This window comes from Condylura cristata, unplaced genomic scaffold (genome assembly GCF_000260355.1).
Source record: "Condylura cristata isolate star-nosed mole 26May11 unplaced genomic scaffold, ConCri1.0 scaffold00016, whole genome shotgun sequence".
NCBI classification, from domain to species: domain Eukaryota; kingdom Metazoa; phylum Chordata; class Mammalia; order Eulipotyphla; family Talpidae; genus Condylura; species Condylura cristata.
This window is the reverse complement of record NW_004567117.1, coordinates 29,507,552-29,527,243: the sequence shown is the minus strand read 5'-3', so window position 1 is coordinate 29,527,243 and position 19,692 is coordinate 29,507,552. Positions and strand designations below refer to the sequence as shown.

The 19,692-nt window shown below is 50.4% G+C and overlaps 2 protein-coding genes across 2 annotated transcripts in view; one reads left to right on the top strand and one right to left on the bottom strand.

The window, feature by feature from the left end:
- The window catches only part of LOXHD1 (lipoxygenase homology domains 1), a 117,801-nt gene extending 115,030 nt beyond the window's left edge, over positions 1-2,771 (top strand). Inside the window, exon 38 of the mRNA XM_004684005.2 lies at positions 2,291-2,771. Coding sequence (XP_004684062.1) covers positions 2,291-2,771 — 481 coding nt within the window. The remainder of the gene's footprint in view (positions 1-2,290) is intronic.
- Positions 2,772-15,938: 13,167 nt separating this feature from the next.
- The window catches only part of RNF165 (ring finger protein 165), a 9,713-nt gene continuing 5,959 nt past the window's right edge, over positions 15,939-19,692 (bottom strand). The window contains exons 4-7 of the mRNA XM_012725823.1: positions 18,674-18,778; positions 18,264-18,359; positions 17,162-17,268; positions 15,939-16,689 (exon numbers count right to left, since the gene is read on the bottom strand). Coding sequence (XP_012581277.1) covers positions 16,572-16,689; positions 17,162-17,268; positions 18,264-18,359; positions 18,674-18,778 — 426 coding nt within the window. The 3' untranslated portion in view covers positions 15,939-16,571. The remainder of the gene's footprint in view (positions 16,690-17,161; positions 17,269-18,263; positions 18,360-18,673; positions 18,779-19,692) is intronic.

Sequence of the window (19,692 nt, the reverse complement as noted above, 5' to 3'; positions counted from 1 at the left end):
CGCCACCACAGCCCACGACCCCACCCTCCGCCCACGCCGTTCAGAGTACCATCCCATTCATGTGTTTGGCATCATTTCTTTTTGTTTGCTGTTCTCTGCTTTCACTTTTGCCCTGCTGCTGCCTTCTCCCTGTTTCCACCAGGAACAGTGCCCTTCCACCACCAAAGCTGACTTCACAAAGCCCGAGGTCTCACAGTTTGGTGCTCTTGTGATTATGTCTATTAGAAAACATTTCCTTATAGCTACACTAGGGAGTATTTTTCAACCATTAAAAATAATGAATTAAATAGGTACCAGATGACTTGGAGCAAGTCCCAGGAAGTACTGTTGTGCGAGAAAAGCAAGAGAAGGGAAAGCTCATACTTGATGATGCCGTTCTGGAAAGGGAACACTGACATCCCACATATGTCCACGCCTGTGTGGGGATGCGCAAGGCTGGGGGGATGTTGTCGGGGGGATGTTGGCAAGACCCACTCAAGCTGTTGCATGGGTTATGTGAGGTGAAGGTGGGATGCTGGAGTCAAAGAAGGTAGGAAGAAAGGAGACAGCCCAAGCAAAGGGAAAAGAGAACACAGGCATTTAGAAAAACATGCCCCGATCACATGGCTTGTGCACAGACACAGCTTTATGTCTATGAGTGGGCATTGGAATACATTTTATCAGGCTTTAAAACAAAGAATGCAAGTATGTCTCCCTTGAAGAAAGTGTATGTTCACAACTATCCAGATTTTTCATGTGATAGATTGGAGGAAGAGAGTACTCCAAACAGATTGTCTTGCAATGAAAGTAAATGGTTTGGGGGGCAGGGGGAGCCCAGGCAGCTTGTGAATCTGACTTAGGGTCAGCTTGGTCAATTACTTAGTTTGCCTTTCTGTTCATGGGGGCGGGGGTTGCCTATAATTTGGAGTGATTGTGGAAGTCAGAATGTCAGGCACTGGCATTCGGAGGCATGCAGGAAAGTAATTTCTCTTCGTTGTTCTGGGTTCTTGTCTAACATTGGGTTTGACGTTACACAACTGGCACAGCCTTTTGGACCTACCTTCCTCAAGTCATTAGCCAGTGCCAGGACCACTGATTTCCAAAGCTTCTAGCCCAATTGGGAGAGGGAAGAAATAACAGGTTTGCAGCCCAAACTTCTAGCACTACCAGTGGGAAAATCAAAGTCAGCAGAAGCTGTGACTTGCCCATGGTCACATTGGTGGGCGGTGGGGTCAGGCCCCCAAGCACCTTTATACCAGATGCAGTGTTCCCACAACTTGTCCTCCTTGGTAATTACTGGACTCACTGCCATTCCTGGGGGCTAAACTAAGGATTGGGGGCGGGGGTAAGGGGAGGACTAGGGAGGGACTTTCTGGTCCTGAGCTTGCTTCTCAGATAGTGACTTCTTCAGTAGAGGGCTTTCCCTTTCTCCTTGTAGTCTGCAGCTCATGAGCAGGTGAGCACAGCCACAAGGTTATGCACACACACACATTTGTATACACACACAGAGCTCAACAGAGCCACGTGAGAGTTGAGGTTCTCACATAGGGAGCACATATTTTGCAGTCATGCTTCCACTTGACTTTGTCTGGGTTGTCACTCTGGATCCTGCAGCTGTCTCTGAAGATGACAACTCCAGGTGAATCACTCATCAACCCCTTTGAGGAAGAAGGCAATCTAGCATGGCTGGTGTTCCCCTAAGTGAACTAAGCTCCCCTAAATGAGAAGCACAGAGGGCAAGCCCTGGTAGGAGGGTCAGATCAGGTAGGGTCTTGCAGGTCTTTGTAAGGAGGTGGCTTTCACTTACGCTGGGAAGCCTTTGGAGGATTCTAAGCAGAGGAAGGACATTCCCGGGCTTACATTTCTGCAGGAACACTTGGCTGCTCTGCAGAGATTGAGTGTAGGGAACAGGAAGCAGAGAAACCCACTAGGAAGCTGATATATTCCAAGTAGAAGAGGACGTGGCCTTGAACCAGAGAGGCAGAAGAGCAGTTAGCACAATACTGCGTATTTTTCAAGCCGATTGATTCTGGGTTCATTTTAAAGATAAGGTCAATAAGATGTGCTGGTGTATTCCATAGAGAGTGAGAGGGGAAAAATAAAAGAAGAAACAAGGAGTAACTGGGAGGATGGAGAGGCTGTTCACTGTGAAGTTTAAGATCAGTAAGACTGCAACTTCACATTTGAATATAGACTTTTTCACCCCAATATCCTGTTGCCCGGGGAAAGACTCATTCATGCCTGCCCAGGGGCCCCAGGAGGGCCTGAGCCTGGGCTGCTGTCCCCTGAGCCTCCTCCATCCCCTCCCCAGGTACTTCTTTAACTGTGACTCCCTCATCCCCCTCAAGAGGAAGAGGAAGTACTTCAGGGTCTTTGAGGTCACCAAGACAACGGAGAGTTTTGCCAGCAAGATACAGAGCCTGGTGCCAGTCAAGTACGAGGTCATCGTGACGACGGGCTATGAACCAGGTGCAGGTACAGATGCCAACGTCTTCGTGACCATCTTTGGAGCCAACGGGGACACCGGCAAGCGAGAGCTGAAGCAGAAAATGCGCAACCTCTTTGAGCGGGGCAGCACCGACCGCTTCTTCCTGGAGACCCTGGAGCTGGGTGAGCTACGCAAGGTGCGGGTGGAACATGACAGCAGCGGCTACTGCTCGGGCTGGCTGGTGGAGAAGGTGGAAGTCACCAACACCAGCACCGGGGTGGCCACCATCTTCAACTGTGGCAGGTGGCTGGACAAGAAGCGGGGGGACGGGCTCACCTGGAGGGACCTCTTTCCTTCCGTCTGAGGGCTGAAGGACCCCGCCTCTCACCCAGCCGCTCCGGCTGGCCTCCACCTGCTCTTTCAGAGGTCCTTGCCCGCAGCCTCCTGAGCTGGAAGTTGGGGGCAGAGGATGGTGAGTGGTGCTGTGGGCCAGAACCCCACGGGTCTTTGGGGGCCACTGTGGGTTCTGCTCCGCCCCATCTTCTCAACTTGCAGGAATCCACTCACATGTATCACAATCTGTAAATGCACAAAAATTACTTTTTGCATGTTCTTTTCCAATAACAGCAGTGACCAGGCTGAGACTTGCTGCCGAGTTTGGATGAGAAATTGGGGCTTCACCCAGGGGATAGAAGAAGGAAAGAGGAGGTCATCAAGATGGTGTATTTTAAGCAAAAACTAATTAACACTTTTTTCCCAAAAAAAAAAAAAAGCTGAGCTCATTAGATTATTACCAACCACACCCCACAGCAAACTGATTGTGACAGTTGCTTACTAAATAATCCATCCTTTCCCCAGCTTCAACAAAGCCAGTGGTATTTCTGTTCAGAAGTACATCAGGAGGGCATTTATAAGCCCCTGTGAAAAGGTACACAACTCTCTTCAACACGTTACAGAGAAGGCTTTGCCAAGAGCCCACCAGTGCCCCAGCCTGTGACAACACAGCTGAGACCTGGAAACCTGAGCAGAAGGTGACGTTGTTCTGTAGGGAGAGACGCCATCTTGATGGGGATGCGTCCATGCACGTGCACACACACACACACACACATACACCAATGATCAACAAGCACAGCAAGATGCAGCGTAACTCAGTACCAAACTTCTCACTTTCCCGCAAGAGGGTGGGACTGAGCCAGAGGCGGCCAGACTGAAGACTTCCTGCAGGATGGCCCTGCAGGATCACTGTCTCTGCCCCTGCTTCGTCACCTGTGCCCTTTGCCCCACATGGGTGTGCATTCCTGTGAGGTTTCAGGACACTGAGGCAAGCTCCCGAGACCCTATGAGGGAGGCAGAGCTTCCAAGCACAGGCTCCTCAGGCAGCCTGCCTGGACCTGCATGCCGGCATCGTCTCTGACGCACTCAGGCGCCTTATTTCATCTCTCTGGGCCTCGGTTTCCTCAAATGTCAAACAGGAAGTGTGATAATACCTGCCTTGCAGACTACTATGAGAACCACATGAGATAATGTGTACACTTCTCGACTCTGGCGCTGAAGGGTGATTGAGACCATCATGTTGAACAAGCAAGACTGGGGTTGGGGGAGGTAAGGAGCGATTCTTCCTTAAACAGCTTGATTTGTATCTTTTTCTGTGGAACCAGTTCTTCCCCATCTCTGGATTAAAAAAAAAAAAATGGCCAATCTCACAATTCTTCTGCATGCAGGGAATACAAATGTTCAAACACTTTAAGTCATAATATCACTTGCAGTCTATAATGGACATGTCCACCTTTTACACAAAGGTCCAAATGTCCAACTTAAAATTGAGTCTCGTCCCATCCCCCAGCTCAGTGCTATTCCAGGGAGAACCAAGTGAGGGAGAGTCGGTGTGTGTGTGTGTGCATGAGCACATGTGTGGACATGTGTGTGTGTGTGGTGTGTGCGTGTGTGATGAAGGCCACTCTACAGCCTCACTCCTGGGCACCTTCCTTCCTCCGTAACAGTGTGACAAGCATAGACGCGCCAGGCCCCTAGTGTCCCTTTCCTGTGGATGCCACTGCCTCACACTTGCTCTCCACCCTGGCTCACTCTGCTCTGACTCCCCAGGTTGGAAAGGAGGTGCTGGGGCAAGCTGCTTCCTCCTGGAGGGTGCTGTGCAGGGGGGTGTCTGAACGGTGGACAAGCTAGTGTTTGCACTCTTTCCTCAGGGGCACTTGTGTGGGTCATTTCTCAGTCCCTTTACCTCTCACTCTGTATCCTTTCGGATCTGGTCATCCAACCTTTTTTACTTGGACAAACTCTGGGCATTCAGGACACATCTCTGCCATCAGTGGCCACCAATCACCTCTCATCCCTGTGATTTTCCTGGGTGGGGCAGAATGTTGTATCTTCAATGAGGTAGACACATTCTCCTCTCCAAATAGCCCTGCTGAAGTCCTAATCACTAGCCTTGGCTTAAACTCAGCCAAAAAGAAGGAAGTCCTCTCAGCCCACCTACAACTCTTTCTGAACGGCCACCCCACCTCTACAGCCCCCCCTTAGTTTCTCCACCTCATAACCTGAAGGGTAAGAGTCGGCTCAGTGGTCAGTGTGGGTTTTCTGAAATGGACTGTGGCTAGTGCTGTGTGGTCTCCTTGAGGAGTCTTGTGGGTCCAGCCAAATGAGCACAGTGAGAGCCTCCTGCTATCATGTTGTGCTGCTCCTATAAATGTGCGCTACACATATTGGGGTAGGGTAGACCTGGTTTGAAGACGTAGCTGGTTTTCCTTCCCTCCCTTCCTTGTCTTGCCTCCTCTGCTTTCCTCACAGAGGACTTGCCAAGGTCTGAGGAAACTATTGCTGTGAAAGCTCCACAGAAAACTGTTGGACCTTTGTCTACTCAGGGGCATTTTGTTATTACAGGCACTTCCCATCACTGACCTGGTTCCCCAGATTCCAAGAATGTGGACTGCATCCATGGTGGGCAAGCTGCCCACAGCTCCATGTCCAGTGCTGTGCCCACTGTCCTCTGAGTGGGGCCTCTGCTTGGACCATCCAGTCCAAATGAAGTCTCCCCACCACCCAGTCACTCCAGGTGGTGATGGAATGTCACAGTTCTTCCCTCCCACTTCCTAAAGTCCTTGCTGGAGCAGATCATTCATTCCCTAAGCCGTCTGGAACCAAAAGTTCTTGATAAGGCTGATTTCTGGAGTGACAAGGTTTTAGATCAACTCCATCTCTCCTCACTTAATGTAGAGACAAGTCTGCATTAAAAATATTTGGAGAGAACTGAACTGCATTGCTTTCCAATAACATGTAGCAAAGTATTTGCACCTAAATACCCCCTGGGGTCTACATCAAAGAATAGATTAGATTCACTTGCAATTAACACAAGCTATTTACATACAAGCAGTTGCACAGTAGTCTCACTAGCACTTTTGCTCTTACGTAGGCTAAACAAAAGCCTTTCCATCTCGCTTGCTCCACTCTATAACTGAACGGTCCTTTTTTTCAAGATTTCCATAAATGTGAACTCACTACAATTCAGATATACCCCATCTGAATTCTGATTACATGGGGTTCACCTAGATGGAGTTAGGAGAACCATGGTTGCTTCACTTCCTGAGGGGATGTTTGTGCAATGTGCCCTTCCAGAATAGGCCCTTTAGCCCCAGCCCCTTAGCAAAGGTGGCCCCAGACATCACCCAAGTGCTCTCAGGGAGGGTGAAATGAGGGGGCTGGAAGAGGCAGGTGGAGCACCACAGCCTTGGACAAACTGTCTATAGACTTTACCTGTAGACAGAGTCAAAAGGAAGAACAGGAGGTTTTGGATAGACGGACCTGGAGAGTGAATGCCTTTTTAAGAGGAAAAAAGAGTTCTAGCCCTAAAATTTAAAGGGGGAGGGGAGTTTGGAAAGGGGTACCTGAGGGGTCCCTTTATTAAGGGAAAGGATGTCCTAAAGTAACTCTGCAGAGTTTTGTGGACTCCACCCTCTACTCCTGCTCTCTGGACTCCACCCCCTACTCCAGTGACTGGAAACTACAACTCCCAGCAGCACCAAAGAGAGAACTGCAAGTACTCAGGGGCGGAGCTAAGCAGGCATTCTGGGACTTTGGGAGATAAATAGGGAGCCATTTTCCAATGCACTCTCTCCGGCAACAGCTCTCAGACCATGTGACTGGGGGCTGTCAGTTAATTACTAGAGCTCCAAGTCAGACTATCCAGTAAGATATTCTAGTTACCTTGTATCTCTCTCTCTCTTTCCCAAGGTTTTCCTTTCCCCTTTTGTAAATACACCCATTATTGACCCTTTTGTGTGTGTCTGTAGTAGAACTAAATTTTAAGCACGTGGGTGAGGACCCACAGACGGGCAGCCCAGTTCACACTGGGGTGCCCTGTAACAGTAGGGGAGGGGAATTGCTTAAGAACTGGAGAGGGGTCTACACTACTAGTCTAGAATGCTCAGTGTGGCTTTTCTTCTAAAGTCTAAAAGACAGTAACAAATTGGTGACTCCAAGAATCTTGCTTTTAAAACCTCAAGTCACCAGCCCTCTGCCAGATAGATGATTACTGGTGACTGACTTTGGCCAAGGAGGGCCAGCAGGGAAAGTGAGACATTAATGGGGCCAGGAAAACTCTCAGAAAAGGAGGTGGAGAAGGGAAGCAAAGAAAAAGAGCACAAAGTCAAGATTTTTCTTTGAAAGCTATTGTCATCATCATAGCTAAATTTACATAATGTTTACTGTAGTCTACATACCTGTAAAGTACTTTACACATATTAACTCATTTAATCTTCACAAAGACCTGGGCAGTAGATCTTTTATAGACTCAGTAACAGAAGCCTGGAGATGAGGTAACTTACCTAAAGCCACATGGCTACCAGCTGGCACAGGAAGCCCGGGGCAAGGCCTTTCCTCGGGTGAAATACCAGGTGGAAGCTCTGAACCAGGCACACCTGGCGAGATTGGGGGATTGGACCCAGATCGTCCCATTTGAATAATGTGAGTCACAGAGCAATAAAACCATGTCACAGAAAAGTGAGTCACAAGAGTTTTGGGTTTTCCAGGGCATATGAAAGTTATGTTTATACTATGATTTAGCTTCTTAAGACTACAATAGCAATTTGCCTGATAAAAACACAAGGGTTTTGGGCTTTCCAGGGCATATTAAAGTTATGTTTATACTATGATGTAGCTTCTTAAGACTACAACAGCAATTTGCCTGATAAAACAATGCATGTGACTTAATGAAGTGTGACATGAAACAGAATACACCATTTAGCAAAAAATGGTGTTGGTAGGATTGCTCAGCGGGGTTGCCAGCAGCCTTTACCTTGTAAAGAAATGCGTCATCTGCAAAGTGCAATAAGACCAGACTGCCACTCTAAAAACACATGAAAGAAAGCTTGCTCTGGTTGTTTGAGGCGATAAAGGAGAAATTTTGAGACAGAAGGCTTGTGTGGGGAAGAGTGTTATTTACTGTGGTGTAATCATGTAGGGCCAGTCACTGAGGGCAAGAGAGTGGGGAGGGAACTTGCTGGCAAGCCAAGCCTCCAGTCTATATTTCCCATGAGTAGAAGGCTCTCTGAGCACTGGAGAGTGCTGGGTGAAGGAGAAGCAAGAAATGAGAGGGCTCCTTGTTTACTGTTGCATTAATTACAGTTGAGGGCCCAGCAGCTGATGATGGAGAAAAAATATGTGGTAGATGATAGATGGATGGATATAGAGACTGGTGCGTACAGACACACACACATAGATTATACAGCTTTAAAGAAATAGGAGGAGATGCTGCCCTTTGCAACATGTATAGGCCTAGAAGGTATCATGTTTAGTGAAATAAAAGAGAAGGACAAGCCCGTGTGATTTCACTGGCATGCGGCATACAGAGAAAGCACACAGACAGTCTTGCAGGATGATGTGGCAAGGTGTCCTACTGCAGGTTTTGTGTCCAGGTGGTAGGATGGAGGCTGCAGGGAGTCTCCCAGGGGAGGCTGCAGGGTCCTTCCGAGGGCCCCGGGGCCAGGTGAGAAGAGTGTGATGGCTACCTCATGTGTCAGGCCACAGGGTGCCTGACTAAAAATTGTTTGGGGTGTATCTGTGAGGGTATCTCCTGATGAGATCAGCATTTGAATCTGTGCACTGGTAGCCCACCCTCTGTGATGTGGGTGCCACCATCCAACACCCAGGGGCCTGGAGCACCTAAATAGAACAAACAGCAGAGGGAGAATTTCTGCCCTTCCTGCCTCACCTCCCCACTTGAGCTGGACCTTGGCCTGCTACCTTTGAATGGGGACTTATACCCTCAGATCCCCTCGTTCTCAGGCCTTCGCAGTTGGACTAGAACTTCAGCACTGGTTGCCTGGGGCCTATTGCTTGCAGACACCAGACTGTGGGACTCTTCAGTCTCCAGAATCATGTGGACTAATTTTCTTCACAATAAAGCACAATACATCTATGTCTACAAATGTATATTTGAGTCCTCACTTAATAAGTTCTCAAAAACTGTAACTTCAGTGAGAAAATGTGTAACTTAAGCAGGTCCTTGGATAACTTAGTTTCCTCGATATCAGCTGGGGTTTCTTTTCTTGAAATTGAAATGAGGTGATTGAAGCCTTTACTACTGGGTGTGTATGTATGCAGGTATGAAAGTCTCCATACACGTGTGTGTACACACATGAATGCATGTCTCATTGATTCTGTTTCCAGAGAACCCTGACAAACACAGAAATACAGACTGTTCCTCCTTAGCCTCCTGAAGGATCTTCATGGTCCCAGGAAATCAGAAGCCTGAACAATGTGAACCAAACGCTTGCTAAGAAAACCCTCTGCTCATGAGCACTGCAATGGAAAGGTTGGGGAGGGGCAGGTGGACATTAGGAAGGCTGCCCATTGTTAGGGAAGCAGAGAAGTAGTCCTCCAGACCCTTCTCCCCACCCCAAAATTAGCCCAGGCTCACTCGCCTTCATTGTAAATATAAATAGAGACTAAATAGACAAGGCTGCAGCAGGAGGCGGGACTGTAAACAAAGACCTCTGGAATGTCAGACCTGCAAGGAGGCTGGTCTACCACCCATGTTTTCACAGTTGGCAAAATCAGGAAAAGGAAGTACCCTCCCCAAATCCACATGCCAGCTAGTGGGCGACAAGGATGAAAGAGCCTTGGTCCTTGGATTCCCACAAATAAGGGTGGAACTATGCGGAAAGCTACACCTAGCTTTTTGGGTCATTTTACTTGATTAAGAGCTGGGGATATAGGAAGCCCTCCCTGGGGGCGCAACAAGTCAAAGCACAGCACTATGAAGCTATTTGCAGCCACTGCAGCATGAGTTCGGTCCCCAGTCAGGGAGGTGACCCGCATGGTGCTGCAGACCTCTCCTCTTTCTCCTGCTGCTCCCCTCAGTTGTGTGTTTCAGTAGCTCTGCCTGTTCTGCTCCCCACTCTGTCTCTGGTGAATCCTCTTACCCCCTGCACCTCTGGCCTGTACCCCAATTCTTGTATGCATAAATAAGTAAATCGTAAAAAAAAAAAAAAAAGCTGGGGATTTAAGTATTCATGAACCTAATGCAAACTATGGACCTTAGCTACCAATAATACATTAATATTGGCTCCTGATTATAACAAGCACACCATACTAAGACAAGATGGTAGTAATAGGGAAACTGGGTGGTGATACCAGAGGAATTTTCAGTACTTGCTGTTCACTTTTCTATAAATCCAAAACTTCTCTAGTAATTAAGCCTATTACTATTTTTTTAATTTCATTAATATGGGTTCTATTTGTAGTTCATGGGAAAGAGTAATTTTTCAGTTCACTGACCCACAACCTGAGAACAGATTTTAAGCAAGAAATCCACACCAGCTATGGAAGTCAAATTCCTTCTCTCCTATGGAGAAACTGAAAAGTCCTCCAGCTCAAATCACAACAGGTTACATTGGAAAATGGGTCAAAAAGTAACGACTTTGCCCTTTAAGAGCCATAAACTAAAGTTTAGGAAACGGGTTAATTAGATGGTTAATCCTCAGCCCTGAACAGATTCTTTAAGAGACAAAGAAGTACAAAAGAATAATAACAGCGAAAGGTGGATAATGAAAGGCTAACTGAGGAGACGGGTTGCTGCAGGAAGAGCAGCAGGAGGGAGACCTGCGAGGAGCAGAGGAGCAGAAGGCGGGTAGGCAGCAGGTGAGATGGCCAGAGGATGGAGAAAGAGCTGAGCTAACTGACACCACCCCACCTCTCGAGGACAGAGTTCTGGACAGGTCTTGGGCATGCACTGAAATAAGCACCCTGCACAAGTGCGGTGTAGTTAGCAATGCAGTTCATTTTTATTAGTTATAAATAAAGTACAAAAAATCCACCAAAAGTGAATCTAAGCATTTACACGATTCCTAATGTCTCCGCCTTTTTGTTGATGCACTATTGCTTTAATATTCATAATAAATATTCTTCTAGCTTTCTGCTATAAAATAGTCTATGTAGCAAAATGTTGCACAGCACAACAGAACAGAACAGCAGGAGGATTACAAAAAAGGACAATCAACACTGAGGATAATCCTTTCACTTACCAGGGGCAACCAAATCCCCCCCTGCAGGGATTTGCCGCTGGCTCCATAGCTGAGAAATGAGCCACAGCCAAAGGCCAGAGGTGGGGTGAGGGAGGGAAGAGGAGAGCTGGGGTGAGGAGGGGTGGGGGCGCAGGCCAGCAAGGCAAGGGGCCCCTCCTCCCTGGCCCTGCAGAGCAGCATAAGGCATGTCTGTCCAGGAGCCCTGCCAAGGGGCAGTGTCTGCCAGTGTGGTGGCCGTGTGTCCCAGGGCTCAACTCCACAGGCCATCTGCAAGGAAAGTAGGAGAGCAAGACTCCAGGTCAGAGCAGAGGGGGAGCTGGCAGGCAGCAGGCAGGAAAGCCCGGGGAAGGGGACCCATCGTCCGGCCAGAGCTAAGTTGGAGCTGAGGGCCCCTGCACAGCTTGGACATGCAAGACCCAGCCGCTCCCGCAAGCCGGCCAGGCAGAGCGGCCACTTGGACCTCTGCTTCCTCCCCCATCAGCACCATCCCAGGGGCCTCATGTGGAGGGTGGGTTTCTCCACCAGGCAAAGGCAGTGATGTCAAGAGGCAGGAGGAAGGGTGAGCTGGAAAGGAAGGAAAGGCAGGACAGAGGGACGTGCGAAGAGCACAGGCACTTCTGACCGGGGCCCAGCCTGCTCAGGGGCTCCTGGGGGACCTCCTCTCTCTCCTTTTGGCTTGAGGCATCTGGACCTGCTGCTGCCAGTCTTCAACGCCATTGCCCCCAGCCCTCAGGGAGCAACGGCAGAGAGGGAGGGATGAGATGCTGGGGACGAGGGACTCTGAGGCCAAGACCTGCCTCCCAGTCTGCTTCAAGATGAAAGAACAAGGGTGCCCGTCCCAAACACTGCAGCTTCGGGTTGTGTGCTGCTACCTGTCCTCACAGCGAACAGGCTACAGGGCCCAGCTCGCCTCGAACAACTGTGAGAGCTGGTGAAGGAGCACACTCTGTGTCCAGGGACGGTCCACCTGGCTGACCTCCCTGCCACCTGCAGGAGTCTACAGGCAAAGGGGTGAAGACCCTTCTGGATATCTCCTTCCAACAAACCTGCCCATTGTTAGGGAAGTATTGAGTTCTTGGCTTTCTCTCTCTTCCTCTCCTGTTTTCTCTTCCCCCTTCCCTTCATCCTTTCTCCAACCTAGCCTTCTCTCCCAAGAAGGGGAGCTGGCGCTCTTCACCGCATCGGCCATATTCGGAGTCTGAGCGGCCCTGAAGATCCTTCAATCCACCTCTCTCAACCACACCCAGAAAATGGAGACTTGGGGAGACCCGGTGACTTGCTCAAGGTCTCGGGAAAGTTCAGGCAGCAGGCGTGGCCCGGAAACCTGTGCCTCCTGACAGCAATCCAGGCTGCACTGACATGTCAGGCTTTTAGGCTCTTGGACGCTCCTGCCAGTCATGTACAAAGGGCCCAATTCTGAAACCGAGATCTTCCTCCCAGGATGGAGAGCGGTGGGGGCTAAGGTTGTGGGGAGGGACCAGGAAGAAGGAAAAACAGGCTGATGGTGGGGGCTGGAGGAAGCAAGGGGAGTGGCAAGTGAAAGGATTACCCCAGTCAGCTGACGAGTGCAAATTATATTTATATATGTGCTAAATACAGTCACTATATTGGAGTTTTTCACTAGATCACAGCATACAGAATCAAAGGTTTGCATTTCGTATGGAATGTATCCAAAGAGGCCAGCACCACAGTAGGACAGCTTGCAATCACACACCCTGATAGTCTGGACGAAATAAAGTTCGCGGAATTTTAATTAAAATTTTTTTTGTATTCGTAGTTGTTTGTCATCGTACCAATGCATGCAAAGCATTCCACTCCCAGAAACAACGCCAAAATGAGGTAATAGGAGTAATAAAAAAAATTAGTATCCTTTCTAAATAAATAAATTATAATTAAAAATGCAAAACAACTATAAAAATAATTAAATAAGAACCCACAATATCTACAAGTTAGTCATAAATTATGATTGTTAAATATAAGGCATTTAAACTCACAAAACCCTGTAAACTAGCAACGTGCCATGTTTTTTGTTTTTTGTGTTTTTTTTTTTTTCATTTTTGTTTTTCTATCAGCTGAAATCGCTCTAGCATTTGCTCTACGCGCGCAGGAGATGAAACACGAGGGGGACCTGACAGACGTTGCTACAGCCCCACGCGGGGAGTGTTTGTCCCGCCGGCAGGCGGGTTGGGGGATTTCTTCAGGAAAAAAAAAAAATCTGGTGCTTTTTCTTCACCATTGAAAAAACTGTGCTTGTTCACTAGGCGTAAAGAGTTAAGAATACTTGCACGGAGGCCGGGAGCCTTGGCGGAAGAGGGGCTTGAGTCCTGCCACAGGCGGTGGGCGAGGGGGGCAGCCCGAGGGGTCCCGGCTGGAGGAGAAGCCCACGCCTCCGGGCCCTCCGCCCGCAACTGGGGTCCTGGCGTGGGTTTCATTGATTGGTGTCCTCGGTGGGCCCGTGGCGGCGAGGGCTGCGCGGCGCTAGGAGGAGCCCCGACTTGGATCCTGGGGCAGCTGTCGCCCCAGAAGGCACTCATGCGTCTCAGTCAAGACAGGGTCTGAGTCCCTGGAGTGGAGCGAAGGAGAACTACAGACAGGGTCGCCCCTCCTGGAGATGGTGGGTGTGAGATGCTGAGGACCGACCCTGCCTCTGCTCCGCTCTTCCCGAGCCCTGGACCAATGTAGGGAGGGGTCCTTGGGGATCAGAAATGCAGAACCCCTCTCCGCTCTTGTCACCCAGGTGACTGCCTGGCAGGGGAAGTGGGGAAGCTGGGAGGAGCCTGAGTCCAGGTCACTTCCTGTGCCCACCTTGCGAGGACAGGTCTCCAGAGAGGAGGGGGGAAGGGGGTTTCAGGATCCACCTCCAGGTTAGTGGCTAACCTGTGGTCTCCCCACCCCAATCTGTCAGCCTGGCCACCCAGGGAATCTGGAGAGAACTGAAAGGAGGAGGGGAACACATCCCACCACCCCCTCCACACACACACACCCTAATCCCTGAAACAGATGCTGGTGCCATGAAAGGTTGTTTTCAACAGTTCCATGGGCACACAGCTCTACCCACTTGAAAGCTGTATCGATGTTAGGAAGGACCAGAGTGTGGGTGTTGGGGGAAGCCGAGCAAGAGTCCAAACCAACCTCCTTGTGTTGAGGCCCAGAGACCAGGTCTGCCAGAACTGAGGCCTAGCACTGCCCACATGTTCCGCTGAAAAGCCAAGACTGGCGCCCCAGACACGGGAGCTTGTCCCGTCCTGTCTTCCCTGCTCACCCCCTTCTACTTGCTAGCCTTTAAGATAACCTCAAAGGGAAGAAAAGCCAGAGACAAAGAGGGAGTGACCCTCCCTGAGTGACCTTGGCTACCTGCAAGGCAAAGCAGGGGGAGAATGGTAAATGCCCTTCTTCCCGCCTGGCTAGATCCGCCTTTGGCCCTGGAGATGCTGTTCACAGCCTGGGATCAGTGAATTGAACCAAGTAGGGCCCACTGCCAGGAGCCCAAATCCCACTCTGCTGTTCCTTGGGGTTCCTCAGCTAGACAGTAAGGTCCTCAGGCTTGTCTCCTTTGCTGTGGCCTCTCCCAGCGCCTGCAGGAGCGTGCTCTCTGTCACGTGTTACAGAGCACCAGGGTGCTGGTCCTGGGAGAGGCCTTCGTCTGAATAGGAGCCTCCAGTGACCCTCTGACCAGAAGCTCAGGGCAGCCCCCTTGCTCACAGCTCTGGCTGTATCAGAAGACCCCACCTCAACCTGAATCTGCTTCCCGGGCATTTTACCCATTGGCTTTAGTTTTATCCTTTTGCAGCAGCAATGGATTTTTTTTCAGATATGAGATAAGAATCCTGTCCCCCTTACTCTTCTGTTATAAGAGCCTTGAGATGGGGTCAGGGGGCCGGGATCATATCCTTGAGCAGTGCAAATGAGAGGCTGGAGTGGGGAGCAAAGGAAGAGAGCAAAATGCCAGTGGAGCTGTCTTCTGCACATGGGCAAAGGAAGCTGGGTTGGAGCTGGAATTCGGTGGATCTTTCTCATGTCCATGCATGTGACCTCCCATCTTTCTGTTCCCTTTAAGGTTCAGGAACATGTGGGGTGGGGTACAAAGGCATGCTGTGATGCCACTTGGAATTCCCACATCTGTCTCTCCCGCCGGCCCCCATCTCTACACCCCAAGGATCCTCTCAGGAGAGAGCATAGGACGCATCAGGCAGATAGGATGTATCCTCACGACGTCTAGGTGAGGTAGAGCAGGTGGCAGTGGGGATGCACAGAGGCACAGAGAAAGAAAGGGACTTGCCCAGGAATATCAAAGAGCCAGGGGTGAGGGACACAGAGCTCCCTCAAGCAGCCAAGGTGCACTCAGGGCCAGGGTCACCTCTGAGACACTCCAAGAGGATCCCAGACATGCAAAAGGAAGTTCAAGGTCATTCTCGAGGCCCATGACTTCACTTCAGCCCCTGTGGACTAACTGAGAATGCCGGCCAAGACTAGAAGTCCGTGATTTAATACTATTCTGTCTTCATCGGCTGGCTAAATTTTTTTGCATAAGGAGGCAGTGACCGACCCCATTGCCTCTTTGTGGCAGGGCATGAGCAGAGCTGAGAGGAAGGAATTGGCATGACCAGGGCATCCTGGCTTTGAGGAACAAGAGGGCAACTCTCACCAAAGGCTAGCCTCTCCCTGGTTCCTTGTGGAATCGGAGTGGGGAGGAATGGCTGGAAACAAGGAAATGAGCTCTGGAACTGGGGAGCCCCCTTCCACACCAGAATTCTCCCCTTCACCTACTCAAACCCTTCCTAACCTTGACTGAGCCCCTTAGAGTCCCTTCTGAGACCCCCGCCTGCTCCTTCTCCAGTCCCCCCCTCTCCGAGACACCCCCTCCATGCTCCGTGCACTGTAAACATGAGAAAAACAAAAGCTAAAGAGAAAACAAAACCAAGGACAAAACGAGACAACCCCCCCTCCCGCCTCCCAACCTGGGTGAAAAAAATCATCCTTTTCACTGTAAACAGGATTTGGCTTTTTTTTTTTTTTTTCACCTTGGATTCCTTTTTCCTTTCCTCTCATAAAGGCGGGAAGATTTGGGCTGTCGTTGGTTGGGTTCAGTCAGGCACCAAAACAAGAAACTCAATGAGAAATATTTGGTGCGAATTCGGTAATAGCGACATGTCCACCACAAGATGACTAGAGCACCACACACGACATTTTTCTTAAGCTAACATGCTCTGGCTGCCATCCACAGAAATAGCTAGAGACCCCTACATGGTTTCTACGTGGTCGAGAGGTATATATACAATCCTTCCAAGGACAGGATTGAGGGGCCGGTTGATCAGCTAGGACCTTCAGCATCACATCTAGACTCTCAGCAGCATGGGGCCCCCCCTTCCCGCCCCTGCTCCGGCCAGCTCCCTCCCTCTGCACAGCAGCGAGGTGAAGGGGGCCCTGACCATTCCCGATAGCTCGTCTTCCCCCCACCCCTCCTTTCCCTCAGACGCTGACACTTCCAACTCCTCTTTCCACAAAATGTGCTTGCAGGCTTTTCCTCTACATCAAATGGCTCAGAAGGCAAAGTTTGGCTGCAAGGGCTATGGCCGTGGGGGGGACCTGGTGAAGGAAAATGGGGTGTCCACTGGCTAACTCCTCCCTCAGCTGTCGGCTCCCAGTTGTGTCTCAATGTCCACTCGGCAGATGGGGCATTTCTTGCTCATGGCGAGCCACTGGTCTACGCACAGCTGGTGGAAGAGATGCATACAGGGAAGACGCCTGCAAGAGAGAAGCGCACTCAGGGGAAGGGTGTGGGGAGTCCCCGGGGCTGTACCACGAGCAGGGATCCTGGCTACTCTGGGGCCAGGAGACACACAGCTGGAACCAGAGCGGCATTGGCCAAAGTCGGTGGCTGGGAAGGGAATTGGAGACAGGAAGGAGGTGCCAAAGGACCCCTCCTCCAGGAAGCCCTGCCATATCAAACTGAAGCAACGTCATGGCGGTCTTAGACACACTCAGGCCAAATACCACACTGTTCTCCATGCCTCGCATCCACAGGTCCAACTTCTGGCCACCACACGTCCAGAACATCCCACCTCCCACCTCCCTAGTTTAACCAAGCAGCACACGAGGGCACTCCAAGCGCGCTCACACTCAGTGCGCATGCGCATGCCGGAGCACCCTCCCGCCAGACACACGGCTAAGGCCGCCCGTGGGGTACCTGAGACAGCAGAGAGAGGCCGCCCCCTACCTCACATCTTCCCCGTCTTCCAGCATCGACAGGCAGATTGTGCATTTCTCGTCCGTGTCTGAGTCCTCCCCGTCCTCCTTCTTGCCCTTGCTGTCCTGCGGTCTTCGCTGGGAGAGGCAGAGGAGGACTTCTTTTTTTCACCTGTCACTGGTGGCCATCATCTTGTCCCCCGCACCCCCCACCCCCAGCCTCTTCCCCAGTGAGCATTCGCTTTGCATTTCTAGTAATGCTCAGACTGCAGTGCTCTCTGGATGGCGCCCCGAATCCTCCCGAGCCCTCTTCCTTTCAGCAGGAAGCCACTAAAGTCAAGTGGGGAAGAGACCAACTGGACTTTATTTTTGCTTCTGAGCGTGAACTTATTACTTTCTACCCAAAAGTTTCTTTTAAGATAGGTGCTAGTTCCACCGTTGAGTTCAGGCATCAGTGCAGACACCCGTTTATATGTGTTGGTTTTAACTGTCCTGTTTTAAATGCTATGATAATTATTGGAAAATAGTTAACCACTATGTGGAAAGTTTCAGCTCTCAGACGGTGTGAAGCAGGCGCATCACCCTTCTTTAGTTACAGCCCCACACTTCACTGTACAAAGCCCATCACTGATGCTCAGTCAGTACTCTGGCTGGGGGTCGGAGCTTGGCGGGGAGATGGAATCAGTGAATGAAATTAGTCTACCTTTCTTGCTCCCATCTCCGCACCGTGCAAACAGTCTAGAAGAAAAACTAGTTACCTACTGTTGCCTCTTCAGGCATCAGAAGACTTAAAGCTCATTTTGCCAAAAGATACATCTGAAGAGTCACAAGATAAAGACCACCCAGAGACCACCTTGACCTCAGGGACAGCCCAACACAGTGTGTCTCCCCACTCTTGTCCCTGGTCCTGAGTCCTGGAGTTCCTTGATCTGATGCAGCCTGGAGATTAGTGTCCCCTCCTGACCTCCCTCTGACCACTCCTGGCAGCAGCGAAGAAGGGCCTGAGGGGTAGCCCAGCTCTGGAGCATCTAACCGGAGCGAAGCCGGCTAGGTTTTGGTCTGAGTCCTCGGTGGACAGGTGGGCCAAGGTCAACCCTCTACCCCCAACTGTGCAGCTTGGCCTGCAGGCTCACCTTCTTATACTTGTGGGGGAAGGTGAACCGCTCAATGGTGTTCTGTACAGCTCCCCGAGTCACATTTCCCAACCTGTCCTCAAGCTGCAGAAGCTCCTGCAAGAGAAAAGTGTGGGTGTGCTCATACAGGACACACACACACACTGAGGAGCAGGGACACTGAACGATGTTAGCAGGAAGCATTCACACAGCCATTGGGAAAATCTGGCCTGAGCAAAGCACCAAAACATCTCTACTCCCTGCCTTTCCTCTCTTATCATCAAGTCTGGGTTCCCCCTCGCTGCCCTCCCTCCCCCCACCACCACACTCTCCCCAGCAGTGGAGGAGGGAGAGAGGAGAATGACTAACTAGAGTACCTCTACCAAATGGGTGGGAACCAGGCTGGCAGGTGGCGTCCCAGACGGGCCTACCTCATAGCTCTCCCGCACGGCGGAGGTGTGTCTGCTGGGGTTCAGACCCTGGAGAGCAAGGAAGTGAAGCTGAGGGTAAGGGTAGTTTCGAATTTCATGGACGACCTGTTGGGGAGAAAATGCTTCAGGCTGGGTTCCAGGTTCACCGGTGTCCGTGAGGTCCTCTCCTAACCACCCTGCAGGACAAGCGCCAGCTTTCTCGTCCCCGAGTCTCTCTCACCCTCATCCTCAGCCCCAGGGGGCATAACAGCAGCGACACAGTAACAGCAAAGATCCTGGGCTTGCTTCCCTGTGTGGTGCTGCTCTAAGTCAATGACCTCATGTCTGTTGCAGGTACCGCTATTATCATCTGTTGCTATAGGCTAAAAAAGACACAGCCAGATCAAGTAAATGGCCCAAGTTATATGAGCAAGTGGTCGATGCAAGACTTCAAAGCCACTCTGGGTGACAGTTCTCTGTCTTGCTCCACTCTGCACTGCCCGAGAGCTAGGGCTAGGGCCTGGACTGGGGCCTGTGAGGACTAAAAGACTTGTAGGCAACTAAAAACAAAGATGAATGTAAATAATCCATAATGAATAAAATTCATGATTTTCAGTAAAGGGAAGGATCTGAGCTGTACTGACCAGCCTGACCCTGCTCATTGGCCTCATCCGGACCTGACTCTATATCCCAGGGGATAGATTTTCCTCGCTGCTCCTCAATTTACTCATGCCATGACTGGGGCTGTTTTGCAGATTCTCCAGATGGGGATAATAACCCTTCATGCGGGGTTATGAGAAACTTACATGAAGTGGTTCATGCAAACCATTTGACAGTTCCTGGTATATGCAGTAAGTGGTTAGTAACTGCTAACTTTTTTTTTAAGATTTATTTATTTATGCATACAGAACTGGGGGACAGGCCAGAGGTGTGGTGGGTGAGAGGATTCATCAGAAACAGTTGGGAACAGAACAGGCAGATTGATGAAGTACACTGCTGAGGGGAGCAGCGGGCGGGTCAGGAGAGGTCTGCCACACCAC